This window comes from Oryctolagus cuniculus, chromosome 3, assembly GCF_964237555.1.
Source record: "Oryctolagus cuniculus chromosome 3, mOryCun1.1, whole genome shotgun sequence".
NCBI lineage: Eukaryota > Metazoa > Chordata > Mammalia > Lagomorpha > Leporidae > Oryctolagus > Oryctolagus cuniculus.
Window position 1 is genome coordinate 141212995 of NC_091434.1, and position 25006 is coordinate 141238000.

Genomic DNA, 25006 nt, shown 5'->3' on the forward strand with positions numbered 1-25006 from the left:
CAACAAGTACAACTGTTTCATTCCTAGTAGAGGTGAACCCAGGTGTTTAGCTTTGGGGCGTGTTGTCCAAAGGCTAGTCAACATTATTGTAGTCGGTTCTCTTGTTGCTGCACACTGAACTGAAAACTCATCGTACCTCTGCTCCACAAAGCAAGCCAAGTATATCTTGCTCAAGCATTTCTTCTCCATGAATGACCTTGGCATTAATTTTCTACTTTCAGGTATTATTTATCTGAGGATCTCTAAGCACTCAGAATTGTTGTGTTCTAGGTCCACTTAATCAGTCCTGCCCTCATTTTTCTAGGCCTCCTCACAAGCCTTTCTGTTGCCATTCACTTCCTTTCTACATGGACATTCTATTCACTAAGGAGTTTAGCAGACCTCATCTCTCTGTATAGAATCTTGCCCTGTTGAGCGGCCTCCAATTTTTCACTTGTCTACCATTTGAAAGGTTTATGTACAAACTGAAAAATTTTAAAAATTGCTAATCTGTTGTCTTCCCTCAATTTGGCCTAATACACAATGCAGTACTTTTTGTTCTAAGTCAGTTTCATGTCCTCTTTGATTAGTGAACATCTGTACCAATAGTGAACACTGCACACTTCATGCATTGCAGGCACTACACACTGCATGCACTGCACACTTCATACTGCAGACTGTGCACACTGCACACACCACATGCACTGGACTCACTGGCACTGCAAACACTGAACATTGGTGCACTGCACCAGTACATGCACTGCACACTGCGATCACTATACACAGGTGAGAAATCCAGAGTTCCAGATTCCTGCCTTCAGCCTCGTCCAGCCCTGGGTGTTACATCCAGCAGATGGAAGAGTTCTTTTTTCCCTCTGTCCCTCTGCCCTTCAAACGAGCAAATCTTTAACAAAAGTATGCAGGGTATTTGCTTGGGCACCAAGTAGACCTTCTATCATAGCTGGATTTTCAAATTCACAATTTCAAAACTTGAACCTGAAATAAAATATTGGTTTATTTCAGACCAGCAAGCAGTGCTATAATTGCATGCAGTGTGCAGTGCATGCAGTGTGCAGTGCATGCAATGCATGCAGTGTGCAGTATGCAGTGTTGCAGTGCGCAGTGTATGCAGTGTGCAGTGCATGTGTGCAGTGTGTGCAGTGCATACAGTGTGTGGTGTTGCTGTGTTGAAGCATGCATTGTGCAGTGTGTGTGGTGAATGCAGTGTGTGGTGTTCCAGTGTTGAAGCATGCACTGCATGTAGTGTGCAGTGCATGCAGTGTGTGGTGTTGCAGTGTTGAAGTGTGCACTGCATGTAATGTGCAGTGTATGCAGTGTGTGGTGTTGCAGTGTTGAAGCATGCATTGTGCAGTGTGTGTGGTGAATGCAGTGTGTGGTGTTGCAGTGTTGAAGTGTGCACTGCATTTAATGTGCAGTGTATGCAGTGTGTGGTGTTGCAGTGTTGAAGCATGCAGTGCATGGTGTTGCAGTGTTGGAGCGTGCACTGTGCAGTGTGTGTAGTGCATGCAGTGTGTGGTGTTGCAGTGTTGAAGCATGCACTGTGTGTAGTGTGCAGTGCATGCAGTGTGTGGTGTTGCAGTGTTAAAGCATGCACTGTGTGTAGTGTGCAGTGCATGCAGTGTGTGGTGTTGCAGTGTTGAAGCGTGCAGTGTGTGTAGCGAATGCAGTGCATACAGTGTACAGTGTGTGTAGTGGTGCAGTGTGTGCCGTGTTTCCTGGGTGAGGAACGGTTTGGTTTGCCTTACTTCCTAACAGGGCAGGTCCATCATTTATGAGGAATACTGGTGAAGAAAGTCAAGATGTGCCATGATCTACATAAAGATCTATTTGTGTATTTCCAACTGTGAATTCCTCCTGGGTAGCAAAAAACCACTCCCCTCTTTGTCTAGCATTTTGACATTGCAGATGCAGTGCTGAGAACTCTGGGAAGTGTGCTATTCAAACTAGAAAGGAAGAGAAGGTACAGAGCTTTAGAAAGCACATGGAGTTTTAATATGTGTGCATTTTGAGCACATACTTTAAGTGGGGGGGGCACTTTTTATTTTTTATGTATTTACTTGAAAGAGTTACAGAGCTGAAGAGTGAGGAGAGAGAGGGACACAGAGAATCTTTCATCCTGTTTCACTCCCCCAAATGGCTGCAACAGCGGGGCTCAGCCAAGCTGAAGCCAGAAGTCAGGAGCCTCATCCTGGTCTCCCATGTGGGCACAGGGGCCCAAGCAACTGGGTCATCTTCCACTGCTTTTCCAGGTGCATTAGCAGGAACTGGATTGCAAGTGAAGTCAGGACTCCAAATAGTACCCAAATGGGATGCTGGCATTGCAGGCCGTGGCTTTATCCACTACACCACAACTCCGGCCCCAACGTGGGGGCACATTTTTTTAAAAGAAATTGTTATGAAGAAATGTGCCTTTCAGTGGCTACTTATGTGTCGCCAATATATGCAAGTAGTATTCTTAGCCACCATGTTACATAACCACTGCAGCCTACTGGAAATCTCCATTTTTCATTTTCTACTGAACCCTTTTTCTCCCATGAAAAGTGTTTCTTGAGTCTGATTTCTGTTGCGGGATAACCCTGAGAACACACACTCTTCTTATTGAAGATTGTGACTTTGTGTCCTGTACCAGGCTTGTGCCTATGTATTCGTAAGTGGAACTTACAGTATCCTTGAAGCTCTGTCATGGATACATGAGTGCTGAAGCTTCTGCTTGCACCTTGTTTACTTCATGCAAAGCATGATGGAGGCTGTGAACCTGAGTATTATACATCTTTGCTGAATTCAGATACCTCATGTTGTTGCAGTAGCTTATGGAATGGAAGTACTATTTATAAAGATAATAGTTGAGAAATTTTCTTATTCAATTAAGGGGAGAGAATACATAAGCTTTGTCATTATTTTCCTTTTTATTAAAAAAATTATACAATTTATGCACAGAGTAAAAATATGCTAATAGGTGTATACATAGAAAAGTCATGTCCCAATCTCACTCCCAGGAGTTTGAATATCATTCCAGAGATGTTCTGTTCATACATAAGGATTTTTTTAAAAATATTTGTTTATTTAAAAAATTAGAGATTGAGGGAGAGACAGAAAGTTGGTTCACTAAGTGGCCCCAATGATCAGGGCTAAGCCAGGCTGAAGCCAGGATCCAGGAGCTTCATCCAGGTATCCTATGTGGGTGGCAGTGGTCCAAGTACTTGGGCCATCTGCTGTTGTTTTTCCCAGGCCATTAGTAGGGAGCTGAATTGGAAGTGGAGCAGCCAAGACAGGAACTGGTATTCATATTGAGAAGCTAGCATCGCAGTCAACAGCTTCACCTGCTGTGCCACAATGCTAGCCCCAACATATATTACACACACACACACACACACACACACACACAGGATATTATACATCTTTCACAATGCATGTTTTAAAAACAACCATATTTCATAGGTGTCTTCTGCAGCACATTCAGCACAGCTGCTTCAATAATTAAAAATGGGGTAACTAATACAGCCAGTTGCTTATGGATGCACATTTTGATTAATCCCAGTAGTCTGCATGTGACATCTTTACCTTCTGGCACACTGAATGGCAGGGGGTTAGCACCTAAGAAACTCTCTACCAAGAGTGGAGTTTTCATTGTCAGGAAGTGGTGAGAATGGATTTTCATGCCTGCAACAGGCCTCTTGAAAGCAGTATGGCTGGGTCGCCAGGTGGACTCCGGAGCTCAGGATCTCACTGCTCCTGAAAGAACAAGGTCATTCCCGGGGCAGCTGTAAAACAAGGACTTGGTCACATGCCAGTGCTGTCTCAGAGGGTTACCCGCAGATCACCCCAACAGCAGAGGGCAGCTTATACACGAAAAGGCCACCGCCCCTTCCTGTAAGCAAAGCAAAACCAGGTGATATCCATGCAAGCTGTGATATTCAGTAAAATGGTCCAAAGTAAACCTGAAGACCATGGTAACATACACATATTCCTTTTCCAAAACACTCGTGACCTGAGTGTTTCTCTCTGGGAGTTTTTCGGATTACTTGCATAAACTTCATTGTTGAGAATGCCTAATCTTAAAACCTTAAAAATGCCCCCAAATCTGATTTTTTAAAGCACGTTAAATGAGGGATGCTTAATCTGTAGTGTGCAAATGATGAAATATGCTATTTACTGGTTAACTTCAGAAGCTGGAAGCCCGTACCAGGAAAATGGAAAATAGGTGGACGTACGTTGCTTTCAGACTGCAATATTCCCTGGAAAAACAGGTCCGAGCCATCAGAATTCTGGTATGATTGTCACGGCCTTCTCTTGCACGTCTGCATCTTGGTGAGAAGCCAGCGCTCTCATTTTCTGGGCACACTCTTCTCCGTACAACAGGAGAGACAGTGAGCCCTGAGGGGAGGGTGGCCGAACGGCTAAGCGGCCTCCCGTTTTGAGGCAGTTATTTATGTTCTGAAACAGTGTAAGGACTCGAAGAAGAATCTCCTTTGCCACGTGGCCGTCGTACAGAGCAAGGAATGATGAGTCCACCTGAAACGGGAAACAGTGTCATCATCATACAGTACAGCTGTGTGCAAAGTGTTGCATTTTAAATCTCCTGTGGGAATATTAACTTTAATATACAATTTTCTTGGAATCCCAGTGTGTAGTCATTTGGAAAAATATCCATTTTCTTTCTAAGATCCATCGTCTACTTCTCAGCTAATCACTAATCCATCAAGTATTTACTGCCCAGACACTGGGGCCCAGAGTGCGGAGAAGGGAGAGCAGATGTGGGTGCAGGTGCCCCTGCTACAGGAGCTGAGCTCCACTGTACCTTGGCATCCCTTCTGCTTCCTTCAGAGTGCCTGCCACAGCTTTTAATGCTCCTGCTCGCTTGTTCGGTATTTGGTCTTTCCACTACACTGTAAAATCTATGAGAGTGAGTGCCAAGGGCTTGTTGGTGTGTCTCAGCAGGGGACTCCATACTGTGTTTCAGTGGACGCTCAGATGTGTGTGCATTAAAACAGGCCACCTCTAAGAGGTGTGATGCCATAGGTATACCCAAAACTGTTTAGAGACAGAAAAATGATAATTCATTGTTGCGAGGGAGAACTTTAAAGTAAAATACACTTGCAGAAAATTTAGAAAAGTCATATATGAAAAGAGAACTGAAAATCACCTACTATATTATTTTTCACAGATCATGTCTCTTAGTATTTTTGGATTAAGTCTTTCCAGATCTGTTCAAATCTACGTTTTTTTTTTTTTTTTGTTTGTTTGTTTGTTTGTTTTTTTTTGATAGGCAGAGTGGACAGTGAGAGAGAGAGAGAAAGGTCTTCCTTTTTTCTGTTGGTTCACCCTCCAATGACCACCGCAGCCAGCGCACTCGATGATCCAAAGCCAGGAGCCAGGTGCTTCTCCTGGTCTCCCATGCGGGTACAGGGCCCAAGGACTTGGGCCATCCTCCACTGCACTCCTGGGCCACAGCAGAGAGCTGGAATGAGGAGCAACCGGGACAGAATCCAGCGCCCCAACCGGGACTAGAACTTGGGGTGCCGGTGCCGCAAGCAGAGGATTAGCCTACTGAGCCGTGGTGCCGGCCCAAATCTACGTGTTTACAAAAAGATATGTAAGCCAGGGGCTGGTGTTGTAGCAGAGTGGGTTAAGCTGCCGCCTGTGACACTGGCAACCCTTTATTGGAGCACCAGTTTGAATCCCAGTTGCTCTGCTTTCTATCCAGCTGCAGCTTAGGCATCTAGGAAAGCAGAGGAAGATGGTCCAAGTGCTTGGGCCCCTGCCTCCCACACGTGGAAGATCCAGATGGAGTTTCAGATTCCTGGCTTCAGCATGGCCCAGCCCTGGGTGTTAGATCCAGCACCAGATGGAAGATTTCTTCTCTCTCTCTCTGTTCCTCTACCTTTCAAACAAACAAACAAACAAACAAATCTTTAAGAAAAGTATGCAGGGTACTTACTTGGGCAGTAAGCAGTCCTTCTGTCATAGCTGGATTTTCAGACAAATTCACAATCAGTTTCAAAACTTGAACCTGAAATAAGAATATTGGTTTATTTCAGACCAGCAAGCACACTTTCTCTCTTCCTAGCACGCTGTCCCCTCAGTGTGTCCACCTGCCCTCCAGGACCTCGGTCATCCTCTGTACTCCACGGAGCCTTCACAATTCCTTGCACATCAAATGAACTCCTACAAAACTTGGCACTGCTCTCCCAGCACTCACTGCACAGCCATCTTCTGTCAACCTGGTTTTTTCTGGCACACAATGCTGATTTTCCAGCAGTGTGGCACAGGGGGTTAAGCGGCCAACTGTGACTCTAGCATCCCATATGAGAGCAAGTTGGAGTCCTGGCCGCTCTGCTTCTAATCTAGCACCAGGCTAATGCACCTGGGCAAGCAGCAGCAGATGACCCAAGCACTTGGGTCCCTGGTACCCAGTGGGAGATCCAGAAGGAGTCCCAGCCCTGGCCACTGTGGCCATCTGGGGAGTGAACCCAGTGGATGGAAGATTCTCTCTCTCTCTCTCTCTCTCTCTCTCTCTCTCTCTAACTCTACCTTTAAAATAAATAAGTAAATATTAAAAATAACTAATAAAAATTTTAAAAGACGTTTATTTTGGTGCAAAAATACTTTTGAAATCCATGCTTTTTGGCACCAAAATAAACATACCTTTTAATTTCACGCTCTACAAATTTTTGAAGTGCCCTCATATTGTGACTTTCTTCATAATTCACCCCTCCCTCAGACACATTCCTAATTCATTATAAACAACACATTAAGTGTTCTTTATTATATTACTGACAAATGAAGTAAGATCTTTAGAATCACCAACAAACCAACTCAAATCTCAGTTCATTTCTGCTTAAAATGTATAAAATTTGGTTACCGAGACCAGTAACAATGTGGCCTTTTTCATTTTAGTAGGTTACCATGATTCTTTTTTTTAATTTTTTTTAATTAATTAATTAATTTTTTTAAAAATTTTTTTGATAGGCAGAGTGGACAGTGAGAGAGAGAGACAGAGAGAAAGGTCTTCCTTTGCCGTTGGTTCACCCTCCAATGGCCGCCGTGGCTGGCGCACCACGCTGATCCGAAGGCAGGAGCCAGGTGTTTCTCCTGGTCTCCCATGGGGTGCAGGGCCCAAGGACTTGGGCCATCCTCCACTGCCCTCCGGGGCCACAGCAGAGAGCTGGCCTGGAAGAGGGGCAACCAGGACAGAATCCGGTGCCCCGACCGGGACTAGAACCCGGTGTGCCGGCGCCGCAAGACAGAGGATTAGCCTGTTGAGCCGCGGCGCCGGCACCATGATTCTTTAAGGTTATCTCTTTTTGTTGTGAAAAATGTTTTACAGCCATTTAAATGGGCACAGTGATGTTATCAGCAAACAAATGTTACTGAATAATTGACTAGCCAAAATGTCAACACTCTTCTCTTATTTCTGCAAAGTCAATAATAAAAACTTTCTAATAGAGTTCCTCTTTTAAAAACAGGCCAGGGTGAAACCACACTGTTGTACAAGATAGGAGGGGACTTCAAAATGTTCATGGGAAAGTGGAATTAAAAAAGGTTTATTTTGATGCAAAAACTTCTGAAATCAATGCATAGCCTTTTATAGTGTGCATTTTCCATGAACTTTTGCAAGATCCCTTGTACTTGAAATTAAAGTGAGGAGTGGAGGGATGCTAAAGTCAGGGAGAGGTGACAGATGTGCTTCCTAGGAAAGAAGCAGGTTGTTTATAAAACTTTTGATTATAAAGGCAAGAGACGTTTACCATCTAAAGCATTCTTTGTAAATATGGGAAAACACAAAGAAAAAAGAAGTTCACTCATATTTTCATGACCAGAAATGCTTATTATTTTTGGTCTTTAGGCATATACCCTGTATTGTATACTCACAATGTCTTTGTTCATGTTGTACCTACTCATTTATTTATGAAGTAGAAGGATACAAGGCTTTGGTTAACTAAATTGTTTTATCAATGATTTTTTAAAAAGTTTGTATAAGGCTAACAATATGTGGTCATCATTTCAAACACTGCAGAAATAAAGGAGCCAGATTAGAACAAAAACCAGCATCCTAGCAGCCCATCTCAGACCTGAGGCCTGACTCCTGGTAATGCTTCTTGTACGTGCAGAGATCATTGTCTTTCAGGCAGACTCTCCTCATAAATAAATGATGGCCTCTGAAGGTGAACCAGGTAGACTCTGACCCTCTGTAGCGCGCTCACTGTCACATCTCATCTGGTGTATCTGGTGGTCAGCAGCACCAAGAATACGTGTCAGGTAGAAACATGTGTCTCCACAGTCAATGAAGTCTTGATTAGAAAAACAGGAATGAGAATTAAGAAATTGGATAGTCCTGAATCTATGAAATAAGCTAGAGAAAGTCAATGTAGAATCTAGCAAAGACCAACCAGCATCCCATATGGGTGTTGGCTCCTATCCTGCCTGCTCCTCTTCCAATCCAGCTCTCTGTTATGGCTTGGGAAAGCAGTGGAAGATGACTCAAGTGCTTGGGCCCCTGCACCTGCGTGGGAGACCCAGAAGAAGCTCCTGGCTCCTGGCTTCAGATCAGCCCAGCTCTGGCAGTTGTGGCCATTTGAGGAGTGAACCGATGGATAGAAGACTTCTCTCTCTGTCCCTCCCTCTCTCTCTCTGTAATTCTGCCTCTCAAATAGAATAGAATAGAATAGAATAGAATAGAATAGATTCACCAGCAGTCAAGGAGGGCAGGCATACAATAGTATCCTGTAGAAAACATTGATGTTGCTATTCTTGGGAGAAGGGAGTGAAATGTGGAAGACAACTATAGATTAAATGTGTATTAAATACATATAATTAAATACATATATTGGTTTGAAACCATAGTGAGGCCTGCTTTTTCCCTTTAGTCACGCATGCCATCTTGTGGTGACTCCAGGACATTTATTTTTAATCTGTTAGATTTATTCACTCTCCTTGCAATGTAGCAAACACACGGTTTACTCATCTAAATCTTCCACTATTTGTATACAACAAGTATATATTAAGGTATAACAAGTATATAAAAATATAACAAGTATAAAGTATATAATGAAAATAAAAAAGTATATAACAAAGCATATAATAAAATAACAAGTATATAAAAATGTTATTTAACAATAAAGTAAGGGGGTGAATGTTTCGTGCAGCAATTAAGATGCTGTTTGGGATGCCCACAAACCATATCAGAGCGCCTAGGTTCAGGTCCTTACTCTGCTCCTGATTCCTGCTTCCTGCTAATGCACACCCTGGGAGGAAGTGGTGATGGCTCAAGTACTTGGGTCTTTGCCACCTACATGGGAAACCTGGACTGAGACCCTGACTTCCTCCTTTGGCCTGACCAGGAGCTGTTGTGGGCATTTGGGGAAGGAACCAGAAGATGGGGGGGGGGGGGCTCTGTCTGTCTATGCTTCTGCTCTCAATTAACTAAATTAATTTTTTTAAAAAAGTAAAGTGAGATCATGGCTTTAAGCAAAATACGATTTTTAAAGTCATTTTGGTAGTTATTTACTAAGACAGTCTAAAATGGATATATTTTCCCACTATCAAAGATATGACTGTTTAAAAGTTTATTTGTAAGTTGGGAATTTTACACTCAAATTTTATGGAGAAATGACATTATAATGGTGGCTATGCTCCCAGGTAGATCAAAAAAAATTTTTTTTCTATCCCAGCAATATATTAGGTAATGTAATGGAAAAACAAAACAAAAACAGAAATACTATTATTGTGGTGTGAGTCACCTTTTATAAAATTGTAAAATATATGAAAACATAGACAGAAATATACACGCCCAAGGCCAGACCTGCCTGCCTCTGAACTCCATGTTCCTCCTGGAGGCTTGGGTAAAGCAGTGTAGAGACAGGCAAAGGAGCAGTTTTCCTAGTATGGCAACACCAAGGAACGAAGAGGAAAGGAGGTACGGCGGGGACTCGGCTGGAAGTCATCTTGCCCCACTGGAAAGAGAGCTGCCGATGGGGGCATATTGGATGCTGGCTGGAGACGGAGCAGTGTTACTGGAGAAGGACTAACTCTTACATCTAATTTGGAATGCCTTCGTGTGCAGCCTGGGCCATGTCCAAGTAGGTCTGGCTGGGGGACAGGTAGAGGGCCCATACACAAAGCCCTCTGTCACACAGAAGCAGGGCTGCTTGTGCAGTGAGGCCCTCCTGTAATCACATCTTGGTAGCCTCAGAGGTAACTGCAGTGACCGCAGATAGGGTAAAACCCTGAGGAACAGCCAACCCAACTACCAGAATGTTTGATGAACCTACATTTTAGTTCTTCTCTTGAAAACAGGCAATGAGATCACTGCGCAGTAATACGATGGAGTCAGGAAACGTTCATAGGCGTCTCCTGAGGTATCCCATCCTAATTCAGCTCTGTCTCTGTGGCCTCCTACGTCTGCATGACTGAACAATGTGAGGCACCGAGACAGCCTTCACACATCCGCTTCACTTCCTACAGCTTCAAAGTGGTTTTAGAAAGATTTTCAACAAGTTAATGGCTGAATCAGAAAAATGTTTTAAGCCTGAAGTAAGACAAAAAAAAAATTCAGCTAACCACTATTACCATTCAAAAAAACCTTTTTACCACAATGTTTGTATGTTTGGGGGGAAAAGTTAGCTACTTCACTTCACATAAAGGTATTTTTACTGATTCTCAGAAAACCGAATGAACACCAATCTATTGGTTAGGGATTATGCGTGATTTTTACTAATTTTGCAAAAATAGTATACTGTCTTGGGCGCATTTTTAACAAACCTTGACTGAACTTTCTCTTTTTTGAGGGATACCAACTTGAGATACCTGATACTCAACTTCAGTTTGGGTAGGCTGATGCACCAGCTCTTTGCCCTTTGAGTAATGATCCCTGCATACCTTGGTGTGTCCGTTTCCAGCGAGTAGCACGTGGAACAGGTCTGTAATGTAACTGCTCAGCATGTGCTGGTGGTCGTTGGTCACGGTCATGTTTGTTAAGAGTCTTAGTCCAGCCAGTTGTACAGCGGAGTTCAGGGGGCCAGACAAGACATCCTCACAGACTTGATGGATGTACATCTGAAGGCAGCAGGGAAAAGAGTGAGCAAGTGAGCAACCCTGGTGTTCTTGTGTGAAGCAGTCACTTTTGCACACAGGGGAGGAGGGCAAGGGCTCCGGGTGGAAGTGGCTCCTCGGAAAAGATGACCTCAAGGTGTAGAGGCTTTTCCAAGCCACCTTTGTGAATGCCAGGCATGATGCTATGCGTTTTGCCACTAAACCTCACTTAATCCTGAAATCGACTTTAATCAGGTGGGTGCTGCATCTGCTGGCTTACAGACAAAGACTAAAACTTCAAGGAACATGGGTCCCCTGCCCTCTGTCAGCTAACAGGTTGGCGAGCAATGTCCATGCCCAGAGCTCATGCTCTCAACTCTCTCTTGTTGGGGTTGAGGGTCTCTCAACTCAGTTCAACTTTTTGTTTTGCCATGATCAGGAAGGAAGATGTGTGAGGCTATACTGTATCTTGTTAGGTGCCTTACCAATAGGGTCTAGAGAGTACACCACGTCAGCACAGAACGGCGGTCAAGGAGTTGGTGTTGTGGTGCAGAGGTGTAAGCTGCCACTTGCGATACCGCTGGTGATACTGGCATCCCAAATGGGAGTGCTGGTTTGAGTCCCAGCTGCTCTGCTTTTGATCAACTTCCCTGCTAATGTGCCTGGGAAAGTAGCAGATGATAGCCCAACTGCTTGGGGCCCTGCCACCCATGTGGAAACAGGGATGGAGTTCCTGGCTTCTGGCTTGGTCCTGGGCCAGACCTGGGGAGTTTATCTGGGGAGTGAACCAGCAGATGGAAGATCTCTCTCTCTCTTTCTCTCTGCCTCCCTTCCCACTTCCACACTGCCTTTCAAATAAATAAATCTTAAAAAAAAAAGAATGAGGGGTCAAAGTGAAATAGGATAAACAGAATAAAGTTATATTTGGTGCAAGGTTCTCCTTAATTACCTAAGTGCATATTTATATGATATACCCTTTCATAGTATTGTTAGCTACCACTGGCAAAAAGTATATTGCAATCCAGGATCTATTCCTACTTCATATACGAGAAACTAAGCCCAGGATGATATAAAGTGTGTTGGAAAGTTTTCTGAAACTGTTTTCTATGTATGGACATGATCTGATTTAACAATGTTTCACAAATAGGTGGTATTCACCCAACTAAATCTGAACTCTACCAAAAGTTCAAACAGGTAACAAAATTTTCCCAATTTGAAGTGCTAGGAAATTACCAATTATCCCATCGACCATCATTAATTAAAAAAAAAAATCCCCCAATTTCTCCATGTCACCACAGAAGCTGCATACCCTAGTGGAGTGCCTGGGTTCAAGTCCTAATTCAACTTCTGATTCCAGCTTCCTGCTAACGTGCACTCTGGGAGGCAGCAGGTGATGGCTCAAGAGCTTGTGTCCCTGCTACCCATGTGAGAGCCCTCAACTGAGTCCCAGGGTCTTGGCTTTGGACTGGCTCAGCCTAGGTATCATAAGTCATTTGGGGAATGAACCAGCAGATAGAAAATCTGTTTGTCTCTCAGGTTTTCAAAGAAATTAAAAATAAAACAGCTTCCTTTAAAAAATAATAAATTACATATACTAGTTGTTTGTTCACAATTTAATTATTCTTTTTAAAAATGACATTTCTTTAGCTCTTTATAAATCCCATTTCTTCTCAAGATGCTGATATCTCTCAAAGCATTTCCTAAAATGTGATGAACACTTACATTCTTACATTGGAAGCTTTTCACTGCTTCCAGGCTAGCGAGATCTAGCCCACTTGATGTGGGCCAGCTCTGTTATTCGTGGAGCTGTGTCCACCTCACCTTGTTCCTTTTTCTTGGAATTCTCACTTTTCCTAATTCCATCTGTAGAAACCTTGGACATTCTTAACAGTAAAGTAAGAATCTACTTCTTACAGAAACTCTTCAAAGGGCTCTCTCCTTTCTACGTACTAGAGTGTTGTACTTACATTTTTCTTTTTTTCTTTTTTTTTTTTTTAAGATTTATTTATTTGTTTGAAAGGTAGAGTTGCAGAGAGAGGGAGAGACAGAGAGAGAGGTCTTCTATCCCCTTGTTTACTCCCCAAATGGCTGCAATGGTTGGAGCTGAGCCAATCTGAAGCCAGGAGCCAGGAGCTTCTTCCATATCTTCCAATGTGGGTGCAGGGGCCAAGCACCTGGGCCATCCTCCACTGCTTTCTCAGGCCATAGCAGTGAGCTGGATCAGAAGAGGAGCAACCAGGACTTGAACCAGTGCCCATACAGGATGCCAGCACCATGGGCAGAGGCTTAACCTCCTATGCCACAGCGCAGCCCCCTACATTTTTCTTTAAAGCACTTCTCTGTAGCTTTCTTAGAACAAAAGCTATATCATGTTCACTTCTGTACTCTGTACTATAGAGTAGATGCTAGATAAATGTTGCATTTTAACGTAATGTTCTACTTTATTGTGTCTCCCTGTTGATGTTACCTGACTCTCTACTGGTTCCTTTAACGTCCTTGGATTAAACTGAACTCCCACTTCAAAGTCCATTGTAGCTCTTAATTGGATGGTTCCTTCTCTGCCCTACTCTCCATTCTTCTAACGGTAATTCCTGGCCACAGAGTTTTAAAGGGCAATCTCTTAAAAGTTTCATCACTTACCTTTTTGTTACTTTTGCTTTCATTTAAGGAAAACCTTATTCACTGGTGATTTCCGGCGGCTTACCTTTATCTTGACTTGATTTTCGACATTCACACTCAGGTTATTTAGTGCATTTAAGGCTTTCTCTTTAATGCTCTGGTTGGGATTGTTGAGTTTGTTTCCGACAACTGGGATACCACCCAACTCACGAATAATGGCCTACGAGGGCAAAAAACAGGGCCAGGACTTCAGTACGCATCTGCTGCACTGAATTTTCTACATTCACGAATACAATTAAAAGTTAATGAGTTTTAGAAATACCTCTCCCAAACATAAATCTGTAATTTCTTTCTAAAAAAAAAAAAACAAAAACAAAACAAAAAAAAAACCACTACTCACAATTTAGTAAGCAATAAAATCAACTGAAAACAGAATTATTGAGATACTTATTTAAAACACAGCATGGAGATATACTATTTGCCAAGTTTCTGTGATGATCTCAAAGCAATTCCCAGTGTTATTTTACTTTGAAATGACATATGACTTCTCTGGTATAAGAAAACTTGGAAAAGTGTTATGATTTAGAATATTAAAGTGGTGTTTTACTAACATGTTCTTTGTAACACAATCCCTCAAGATATTGATAGACAGTTCTCAAAAAGGGGAGACGTCCTGCAACTATGTAAGCTTGTGAAAATCTGGGTATTACAAGACGAAGCATTTTTTACTGTGAGGCATTAATAAGTTCATGTGCACTGGGAATCTCTAAGAGGCAGGTACTGACTTCTGTGAACTGTAAAAAAAAAAAGAGGACCATTTTTCAGTGGTGGGAAGAAAGATAGTAACATCTTGCAGAACTGGAGCTCTACGCAGTTTGAAAAATGGTATCCAAATTTTCAAAGGAACAATTTCCTGGGTTTCTCAGGACTCACTATAACACTGTTACCATGTATCTTTCACCCTAACATTGAAAGAAGTATCGATTACTTTAATTAACATAGGAAACATAAACTGACAATGAGTCCCGCCCTGCCATGATGGGGTCATCCCATCAGAAAAGGAACGTGACTGCTGTCATCTACTGCACTATACTGTTAACAGTGGGCTGAGCATTGAGAGAAAAAGAAAATTTCCCTTCTGCAATTCCAGCTTCTCTCGGAGACATTCAGTCATGGCGGGGGTAGGGTGGAGGTGGGAGGCGCCTTCTTACTAAAGAACAAACAACTGTACTGTAACATAGATCAAGGCACCATACTGTCTGTGGATACTGACCCGTCTGACAATAACTTGTTTCAGAGGCAAAGAAAACTATGCCTTCAGAAATACTCCAATATAGGCAGGCTAGCAATTTAGTCACCATCTACTGTTTTTTGTTTGCCTACTGCCTCTTTCTACAGGGGCAGATGTGGCACCCCCTCCACCCCACATAGTCCCTGGTGGGACTGTTGGCCAGTGGTGTCTAAGTCCGTTCCTGCTACGTGGCTGTGGGATGTACATGTGAGCCAGGCCTCCCTGCCGTGGTCCACATCCCTTGCTCTAGAGACTGATACAAAGCACTGGCACTTGATCCTAGTAGAATGTGCTGTCTTGGAGATCATAAGCTACAGAGATGAAGGCTTGAGAAGCCAGGGGCTTTCTTTCCTGTGAAGCAAAACTCCTTGTGGCAAGAGAGGCAAAGAGCAAAAGAAAGAGGCCCCGCAAAGCCAAACAATGTGGAAAAAAACGCTCTGATAACTCTACCTGAAACCCTGACCTGGATTCCATCATGTCTAGAACCAACGCTATACTTAGATGTCCACGTTAACTGACATTGGTATTTTCCCCCATTTTGGCTTACAATAATTTATGTTGAGTCCTGACTTGCAACTGAAAGAGTAGAATAATGCATGAACATTCTGTGTAGCTATTTGCCTATGATTTCTAAAGCTTTACAATCACCCTTGCCATTCTTGAGAAAACTGGAGTGAATACAGTATAAATTCAAAGTACTTCTGCATTTATGACAATGTTAACAAAGGTACTGGCTGAGGGGCTGGCACCATGGTGCAGTAGGTTAATACTCCACCTGTGGTGCCAGCATCCCATATGGGCACCAGGTTCTAGTCTCAGCTGCTCCTCTTCCAGTCCAGCTCTCTGCTATGGCCTGAGAAAGCAGTGGAAGATGGCCCAAGTGCTTGGGCCCCTGCACCTGCATGGGAGACCAGGAAGAAGCACCTGGCTCCTGGCTTTGGATCGGCATAGCTCCAGCCATTGCGGCCATTTGGGGAGTGAACCAACAGAAGGAAGACCTTTCTTTCTGTCTCTCCCTCTCACTGTCTATAACTCCACCTCTCAAATAAATAAATAAAATCTTAAAAAAAAAATCAAAGATACTGGCTGAAAAAAATTACATTTTTTTTTCATTTTTTCTCCGTGTTGGGTGGGGGCCAGTTAGAATGAAAGCTGGAAGCATTCAAGTTGGGCCCTTTAGTGCTCCTTACTTGTGGGGGCTGGCGCTGTGGCATAGTAGGCTAAGCCTCTGCCTGCAGTGTCCGCATTCCATATGGGTGCTGGTTTGAGTCCCAGCTGCTCCTCTTCCAATTCAGCTCTCTGTTCATGGCCTGGGAAAGCAGTGGAAGATGGCCCAAGTGCTTGGGCTCCTGTACCCATGTTGGAGATCCAGAAGAAAATCCCGGTTCCTGGCTTCATATTGGCCCAGCTCTGGCTGTTGCGGCCATTTGAGGAATAAAGCAGTGGATGGAAGACCTTTCTCTCTGTCTCTCCCTCTTTCTGTCTGTAGCTCTGACTCTTAAATAAATAACTACATAAATCTTAAAAAAAAGATTTTTTAAAAGTCCTATTTGTAGAAACCATCAACACTGATCAGTGGGTATCAGAGTATGGTCCAGGCACCACCTGCATCAGAAACATACTGGTAAGACCCACACACCACTTAAAGCAGGTGCTTAAATGTTAGATGCTTTAACTGTTTTACTGAAGCACTACTGAATTCTAAGTAACTTAAAAGGTCACTTGGGGTCAGTCCTGTGGCACAGCAGGTTAAAGCCCTGGACTGCAGTGCTGGCATCCTATATGGGTGCTAGTTCAAGATGTGGCTGCTCCACTTCTGACATAGCTCTCTGTTATGGCCTGGAAAAACAGTCCCTGGGCCCCTGCCCCCACATGGAAGACCAGGAAGAAACTGTTGGCTCCTGGCTTTGGACTGGCCTGGCTCTGGCTGTTGCAGCCACTTGGGGAGTGAACCAGGAGATGGAAGACTTCTCTTTCTCTCTCTGCCTCTGCCTCTCTGTAACTTAGCCTTTCAAATAAATAAATAAACCTTTTAAAAAAAAGTCAAACAATGCTAAATGTCAATGAGATACACTTACCATGAATGTGATGCTAGTGGCTAACTTCACAGGGGCCTGAGATTCTATTAATAACTGCATTACTATTAGGGTGCACTTTAAATAAACAAACACTATGTTGTAGGTATAAATAGCCACACTGTATGGATACTTGAGGCTCTAGGAGGGTAAGTGTCTTATCCAGGGTCACAATTACTGTGAGTGTGTAAGAATGGGAGGAGCTCATTTGCTTGGACTAGGGTACTTACCTGGTTAGCAGAAAAGGCTGCACTGTTACCCAGAGTGACCAAAGCTCTTTCAGTAATGACAGGGTCTTCAGTGGACTCGAGCAGGTAAAGAAGTTTCTGGAGTTGGCTGGCATTTAGGACATCATCATGTGAACCACTGGTTAAGTCTTCTGCATAGGAAGAAAGTTATTTAAAGTTCACTTAAAGTCACTGTGAGTTTTTTAATTAAAAAAATATATTGAACACATTCTCATGCCAGGGACAGTTCTATGAACTTTACATGCTTTATCTCATTTAATCCTCAAACAACCTTAGAGAGAAGATCATGTTATTAGTCTCAATTTTCAGATAGAAATCTGGGGCTTACAGACATTAAGAAATTAACTAATAGTCACTTGGCTTATTAGGAAAACACTGAGTGCAAATAATATGAGGGCTTCAGAAAGTTCATGGAAAAAAGGACTTAGAAGGCCGGCGCCGTGGCTCAATAGGCTAATCCTCCACCTTGCGGCGCCGGCACACCGGGTTCTAGTCCCGGTCGGGGCGCCGGATTCTGTCCCGGTCGCCCCTCTTCCAGGCCAGCTCTCTGCTATGGCCAGGGAGTGCAGTGGAGGATGGCCCAGGTGCTTGGGCCCTGCACCCCATGGGGAGACCAGGAAAAGCACCTGGCTCCTGGCTCCTGCCATCGGATCAGCGCGGTGCGCCGGCTGCAGCGGCAGCCATTGGAGGGTGAACCAACGGCAAAGGAAGACCTTTCTCTCTGTCTCTCTCTCACTGTCCACTCTGCCTGTCAAAAAAAAAAAAAAAAAAAAAAAAGGACTTAGAAGATCCTTTCGGGGGCCAACATTGTGGCACAGTGCTTAAACTGCTGCATGTGAAGCCATATCAGAGTGCTGGTTTGAGTCTTGGCTGCTCTGCTTCTGATCCAGCTTCCTGCTATTGTGCACCGTGGGAGGCAATGGTGATGGCCCAAGTACTTGGGTCCCTGCCAGCCGCGTGAGAGACTTGAATAGAGTTCTAGGCTCCTGGCTTCCGCCTGGCCAGTGCTGGTTGTTGTGGACATTTACACACAAAGAGAGTTAACCCAGGATAACTTAAGGATTTGCCTAGAGTCATAGGGGTAGTAGCAGAGGCCAGAGAAAGGAAAATACAAAGTTGTCAGCAAGTTAATTAACATATTTTGGGTCTGTTTTCTCATCTGTAAATAAAAGGGTTGCTCTAAGACTATTAGCTGGCTCCAAAGGTTCCTACACAGATTTTTTTAAAAAAAGATTTATTTATTAATTTTTCTAGAATAATAGAGAGAGGAAAAAAAAAAAAAAGAGAGGAGAGAGAGAGATCTTCCAGCCTCTGGTTCACTCCTCAGATGTAGTGAAAAGTCAGGAGGCCTGTAACTTCATCTGGGTCTCCCCTGTGGGTGACAGAGGCCCAAACACTTGGGCCATCTTTCACTGCTTTTCCCAGGCCATTAGCAGGGAGCTGGATTGGTAGTGGAGCAGCTGGGACATGAACTGGAGTCCACATGAGATGCAGGGGTCACAGGTGGCAGTTTTACCTGCTATGCCATGACACCAGCCTCCTACTTGAAGGTAGGCGATACAGTGTGGTAATTCAAAGCCAAGGCTATGGGAGCCAAAGTGACTAATTCACATTGTAGTAAAGTTTCTTATCAGGCGAGAAACTTAACCTAAGCTTCAGTTTTCTCATCGTTAAATGGGAATTAGTAGCACCTGCCTCAAAGCCTTTTTGTGTGTAGAACATTGTACCTGCTGTATTTTAGTTATGGCTATTAATAAGACCTATAGCAGATTAATAACAAAACTGGTTCTTGAATCCAGATATTTTATTCCCAATCTGTTGCTCCTCCTTTACCACCATTCCTCTTTATATATCACAATGATGAGCCTTTAATTTTGTAAATAAATTTTAACTTCTCCATTGCTTGAATTTTAAATAAAAACCATGTATTACTTTTTTGAGTAAGAAATAAGAAACTTAAAATTCTAGAGGATAGCGATCATCCTCTACGTTGTTTTTGAACTACGTCACAGGTGAGGCTGTCTCACACTGTGTATCACTGAGCTTTGTGTCAGCAAGACTGAGAGAAGCGTGGCTCAGGGGTTGTCAGCCCGCCAGGAAAATTGGGGAAATTACATTTCTCAAAGGCAATCACAAGTGACTGCCAAATGGTAACATAGCCAGGTAAGTTTCAAAATATGGTGTACAATCTTTCCAACGAGGAAATCTCTATTCATGTAGACTTAGGTATTTCAATACAATTATTTTCACATAGACTTCTTGGTAAATGTTTTCCAGTTTTGAAAGTTCTTATAGTTTCCACGAATGAAATCTTTCCAATCACAAATTTTAACTGGCTATTGTTTGTATAGATGGAGCTATTGATTTACTTATCTTGCACTCGTTACTTTATTAAACTCTTACTGCTTCTAGTAGTTACTTTTGATTCTTCCAAATAAATCATCATGCTACTTACAAATTATAGTTCTACCTCCTTTCTAATATTGATGCATCTTATCTTGTTTTGTCTTGTTACGTTGCCTATGATGCCAAGACAATGCCAACAGTCTGACAGCGGGCAGACTTCCCCCGTTCTTGAGTTTGGAAAAGCTACTATTAGTGCTCTACTTCTCAGCAGATTTACTTCTGGTGTACAATGGATGCTCTTCAAAAACACCGGCCGGCGCCGTGGCTCACTTGGTTAATCCTCCACCTGTGGCGCCGGCATCCCATGTGGGAGCTGGGTTCTAGTCCCGGTTGCTCCTCTTCCAGTCCAGCTCTCTGCTGTGGCCCAGGAAGGCAGTGGAGGATGCCCCAAGTGCTTGGGCCCTGCACCCACATGGGAGACCAGGAGGAGGCACCTGGCTCCTGGCTTCGGATTGGTGTAGCTCCAGCTGTGGCAGCCATTTGGGGGATGAACCAACAGAAGGAAGACCTTTCTCTCTCTCTCACTAACTCTGTCAAATAAATAAAAACAAAAAACAAAAAAGAAAAACACTGCCTCCCATTTTTTTCTAACCTGCCATTAAATTTTGACCAAAATTGATATTTTAATGCCATTTTGAGATCACCATGTGGTTTTTGCTTTTCATGTATTAATGCAACAAATTACATGAACAGGTTTCTAAATATGATTCTCCTCGCATGTTCACTTGGTGTTTTATTTTTTTAATCCTCTGGTATACTTAATAAGGATGTAATGTTTTTATATATTTATTAATAACTAATTGTAGTTTCTCACGCTATCCTTATCAGGTTTGGGTATCAGGCTGTTGAATGATTTGGGACTGTTTACATCCTCTTCAATGTTCTTAAATAGTCTTAACAGCACAAGAATGACAAATTTCTTAGTTTAAGACAGAGAAAAAATCAGCTTCTAAAAACTAAAGGATGATGATGACAAAGTGGGTATTTCTTAAGCCTTCTTCAAAGACAAGGGTGTAGCTTCAGGAAGATGGGACCACAAACAACTTATTTTTAAGTTGACTGATCTAAGATAATGATGATTATGAGAACTGGTAAAATTAAATTTAAAAGTAAGACTGTCAGTGTTCATCAGGTTGAATCAGCGTAAGTGAGAAGTTAGCGCAGACCAGCACCCCAGGTACTTACACAAAAATCTCCCACAGAGGAAGACAATAAATTAGGCTTTATTTAGTAAGGATAAATATAAATTAAAAAAGTTTTTCCTTTGTGACAGGATAGAGACCCCTCCCACTCCCTTTTCTTAGAACAATTCCTTGAGCCAACATGTAATTATCTTTTGTCTCTTTGTCATAAATGTAAGCCTTTTAAAAAGCTTAGCAAGGGGTAGACAATTGGGTTGCCTCTAGAGAAACCTGGATCCCCATATTGCAGTGCCTGGGTTCAAGTCTCAACTCTGTTTCCAATTCCAGCTTCCCTGGGAGGCAGCAGGCCATGGCTCAGGTACTTGGATCTCTGCCATCCATGTGGGAGACCTAGATTGTGTCCCCAGTTCCTGGCTTCAGTCTGGCCTAACCCTGGCTGTGCAAGCACTGGGGAAGTGAACCAGTGGATAGAAGATCTCTGTCTCTGTGCCTTTCAAATAAAAAGACAATTAAAAAAAATTTTAAGTAAGTGTTAAGTAAGTCTGTAGCCATTTTTACAACACAAGAGTCTTTCTAAGGGCTGAGGAGCCATCTCTTTGAAATACAGTCATTAAGAAGTAAGATCCCGGCCGGCGCCGTGGCTCAATAGGCTAATCCTCCGCCTAGCGGCGCCGGCACACCGGGTTCTAGTCCCGGTCGGGGCGCCGGATTCTGTCCCGGTTGCCCCTCTTCCAGGCCAGCCCTCTGCTGTGGCCAGGGAGTGCAGTGGAGGATGGCCCAGGTGCTTGGGCCCTGCACCCCATGGGGAGACCAGGAAAAGCACCTGGCTCCTGGCTCCTGCCATCGGATCAGCGCGGTGCGCCGGCCGCAGCGCGCCGGCCGCGGCGGCCATTGGAGGGTGAACCAACGGCAAAAGGAAGACCTTTCTCTCTGTCTCTCTCTCTCTCACTATCCACTCTGCCTGTCAAAAAAAAAAAAAAAAAAAGAAGTAAGATCCCATCTCCCCATTTCTGTGGGAGTTTAGCCTAGCTATTTTTAACTATTTGCTTTATCACAAAGGAAAGAAATCTTATTGTCTGTGGGTAAAGGCAATTAACTAACACCCCAATTACCAGTGATTGTAGGGTGAACTATAGGTGGCCAACGCTACTGTCAAGTCTTCTTAACATTTCTCTTGAGAACACGTCTGTAACATGAAATCTGTTGCATGCGCATGGCTACGTTAAAAGAATACAAATGCTTCTGCAATCCCATTAGCACATTGTCTGAGATGTGCCAGGCAATCTGGTTTAGTGCTAATGCAGCAATATTGTTTAGATTTTTTTTCTTTTTAAAGATTTATTTTATTTGAAAGGCAGAGTTACAAAAAGAGGGTGGGAGAGTGGTTGTCCATCTACTGTTTCATTCCCCCAAATGGCCACAATGGTTGGAGCTGGGTCAGTCCAAAGCCAGGAGCCAGGAGCCAGGAGCTTCATCTGGCTCTCCTACATGGGCGGCAGAGGCCCAAGCACCAGGGTGGGCCATGGCTCCATTGCTCTTCCAGGTGCATTAGCAGGGAGCTGGATCAGAAGTAGAGCAGCTGGACTCCAACAAGCACCCAAATGGGCTGCTGGTGCTACAGATGGCTGCTTTATCCACTATGCCACAGCACCAACCCATTTTTAAAATTTTTACTATTTTTTTTTTTAAATATCTACTTATTTGAAAGGTAGAGAAAGAGAGAGGGCCATAGATTTTACATCTGCTGGTTCACTCTCCAACAGCCAAGAGCCAGGAACTTCATCCGGGTCTCCCAGGTGAGTGGTAGGGACCCAGGTATTTGAGCCATCACCTGCTGCCTCCCAGGGCACGCTGAGCAGGAAGCTGGATTAGAAGCAGAGTAGTGCATAGAGGAACCAGGTATGCCTGCCTGGGAGGCGGGTGTCCCAAGAAACCCCCGCCCACATTTTATTTTTAACCACTTCCCTAACAGTTTCCAGGGCCTGAACTTTCTCTCCAGAACATTTAGCAAACCTAGGATTCCCGACAGCAACCTCATCCCAGTCTTGTCCGCCGGGAGGGTGCATGCCTCGAGAGCAGACAACACACACGCATCCACACGCACGCACCAAGCTGTGAGGGGCTGGACCACCGCGACTTCCAGGCCCCTCTCCCCTCATAGGCGCCACGGCGGGTGCCTTCTCCCGGGGGTGCTGCACGTGGCTCTGGGCCCCCGCAGGGGCCAGGGGAATCCCTCCAGACCGCCACGGCCCCGGCGCAAGCTTTCAAGTGAGGCCCGGGCAGCACCAAACTCTCCACGGGTGGCCAATTTTCCATCCCGGGGCTGAGAACAAAGGCGTGGAGACCAGGGAGGTAGCTCAGGCCTGCACACCCACCAAGGCCAGGCACAGCCGCCCCCCTCGCCCCCGGCTTCCCCACCGCGCCAGCCCGTCCCCTCCTCCCGGCCGACTCCTCGGTTTGTCTCCCTCCCCGCCTCAGGGGCGCTGCATGGACCCCCGCACCCCGTGGCCTCACCAGCTGATCCCGAGCGGCGCGGCCCCAGCCCGCGGCCACCGCGCCGCCGGCCCCGCGTCAGCAAGTAAATGCCGTAGCAGGCGCCGGCCCCCAGGACCAGGCCCGCCGCCACCCAGCTCGCGTGCCGGACACCGATCATGCCGCCGCTGGGACAAGGCTGGTGGAGGCCTGCAGCGTGCGCGGGGCCTGACGCCACCGGAGCGCAGCTGAGCTGAGGGAGGAAACAGCGGCCCGAGCTCCGCCTCCCGGAAGCCGCCCCGCTAACACCGTAAAACCACCCACTCCGGGTCCCCCGAGGCTGCCTCCCGGCGGGCTGGGCACCAGACTCTGGCTGGTGCTGCACGGGCCTCGCGCCTTCAGGGGAGCCCTGCCCGCCGCCCCGAGGCGGGGTTCGGTTCCCGCCGGCACGCGAGACCGCCGCCCCGGCCCTGCCCCCCGCGCCTCTCCGGTTTCCAGGGCAACGCCGGGACGCGCTCCGCCCCTGTCCGTGGCGCGGCGCCTCCCGCGCCGGGCGCTGTGAGTCCGCGGGCCGCAGCTCCCGGGTCAGGCCCGCGACCATGGCCTCCCTCCGCACCGCCAGCCCCACGGTGAGGAACTACTTCAAGGAGAATTACATTCCTCAGGTTTGCGAGGTACTGGAGCCACGTGGCGGCGGACACGCATCCTTTGTGGGGAGGGGAGGAGGCAGGGGGGACCGGAGGGGTCAACGGTGGGCGGGGAGGGAGGCGCGCCGTTGGGAGTAGGTGGTGAGTTATTTGAGCTAGTCCGAGGTCTGGGCAGAGGTATGTATCCAAGAGAGGGGGGCGGTGATGATGGCTGAAAGGCGAGAGGGGGTGACAGCTCTCAGAAACACGGCACCCTCGCTGTCGTCACTGCTGCCAAGCCCGGTCATTTATTTTTTTTTAGCCATAGCTGGTCATTTTAAAAATACAATCATAGATGTGCAACATGCCCCCGTCTGTGCCAACGTAATAAAGAGGTGTGTCTGCAGTCGGCTGCGCTGTTTTTCTTTGGTCTGTCCGAATCTGCAGCCGAGCTCCTGAGTTAACACTTGGGGTAGTCTGCGGGATTCGTCTCAGGCCCCTGTGGAGCGTTCTTCCCCGCCAGAGGACGGGATTCAGGGGTGGCAGTGGCCTTGTCTGCCTGGGCGACCCCCCTGCCCCAGGAGTGGGCCAAAGTGGATGGTGCGCCCGTTAGTATAGAAAAGGCATTGCATGGCCGGCGCCGCGGCTCACTAGGCTAATCCTCCGCCTGCGGCGCCGGCACCGGGGGTTCTAGTCCCGGTCGGGGCGCCGGATTCTGTCCCGGTTGCTCCTCTTCCAGGCCAGCTCTCTGCTATGGCCCGGGAAGGCAGTGGAGGATGGCCCAAGTGCTTGGGCCCTGCACCCGCATGGGAGACCAAGAGGGAGCATCTGGCTTCTGGCTTCCGATCCGCGCAGTGCGCCGGCTGTGGTGGCCATTTAGGAGGTGAACCAACGGAAAAAGGAAGACCTTTCTCTCTGTCTCCTAACTCTGTCAAAAAAAAAAATAATAATAAAATTGAAAAAATAAAAAAAGAAAAGACATTGCATGGGCTTGGGGAGACCTTAGAGAAGGATGCCTGGGCAGTGGCAGGGGCCATACGGTGGGTCTTTCTGGTGGAAACCACTGCTAGGTTATAGGGCATTCCTTGGAGAATGA

The 25006-nt window shown here is 45.4% G+C and overlaps 2 protein-coding genes across 11 annotated transcripts in view; one reads left to right on the top strand and one right to left on the bottom strand.

The window, feature by feature from the left end:
* Positions 1–2887: 2887 nt before the first annotated feature.
* ARMC10 (armadillo repeat containing 10) lies at positions 2888–23885 on the bottom strand. Of its 5 annotated transcripts, none has more exons than XR_011387394.1 (7): positions 23327–23885; positions 17247–17395; positions 13736–13870; positions 10879–11055; positions 5939–6010; positions 4184–4512; positions 2888–3732 (listed from the first exon to the last, which is right to left on the bottom strand). XR_011387394.1 is itself a non-coding variant. In XM_070071208.1 (7 exons), exons 1-6 carry the CDS (start codon positions 23883–23885, stop codon positions 4258–4260), a joined length of 1347 nt encoding a protein of 448 aa, XP_069927309.1. In that variant the 3' UTR covers positions 2888–3732; positions 4212–4257. The 5 variants fall into 5 exon arrangements, 4 of the variants coding, with proteins under 4 accessions (XP_069927309.1, XP_069927308.1, XP_069927311.1 ...); XM_070071208.1 differs by having other exon boundaries at positions 4212–4512; XM_070071207.1 differs by having other exon boundaries at positions 2888–3761; positions 4212–4512.
* FBXL13 (F-box and leucine rich repeat protein 13) overlaps positions 23775–25006 on the top strand; it is a 252385-nt gene continuing 251153 nt past the window's right edge. For 3 of the 6 annotated variants that reach the window (XM_051848864.2, XM_008258313.4, XM_051848865.2), the window contains exon 1: positions 23825–23958. In XM_051848864.2, coding sequence (XP_051704824.2) covers positions 23884–23958 — 75 coding nt within the window. In that variant the 5' untranslated portion in view covers positions 23825–23883. Of the gene's footprint in view, positions 23959–25006 lie in introns of all 6 variants that reach the window. The other 3 variants (XM_051848861.2, XM_051848859.2, XM_051848860.2) reach the window with 3 other exon arrangements.

Coding starts and splice junctions, on each gene's coding strand:
- ARMC10 (XM_070071208.1), bottom strand. CDS start 23,885: ATGGTCGCGGGCCTGACCCGGGAGCTGCGGCCCGCGGACTCACAGCGC. Junction 17,396..23,326: donor GCGCCGCTCGGGATCAGCTG/GTGAGGCCACGG, acceptor CTTCCTATGCAG/AAGACTTAACCAGTGGTTCA. Junction 13,871..17,246: donor CAGCCTTTTCTGCTAACCAG/GTAAGTACCCTA, acceptor TTGCCCTCGTAG/GCCATTATTCGTGAGTTGGG.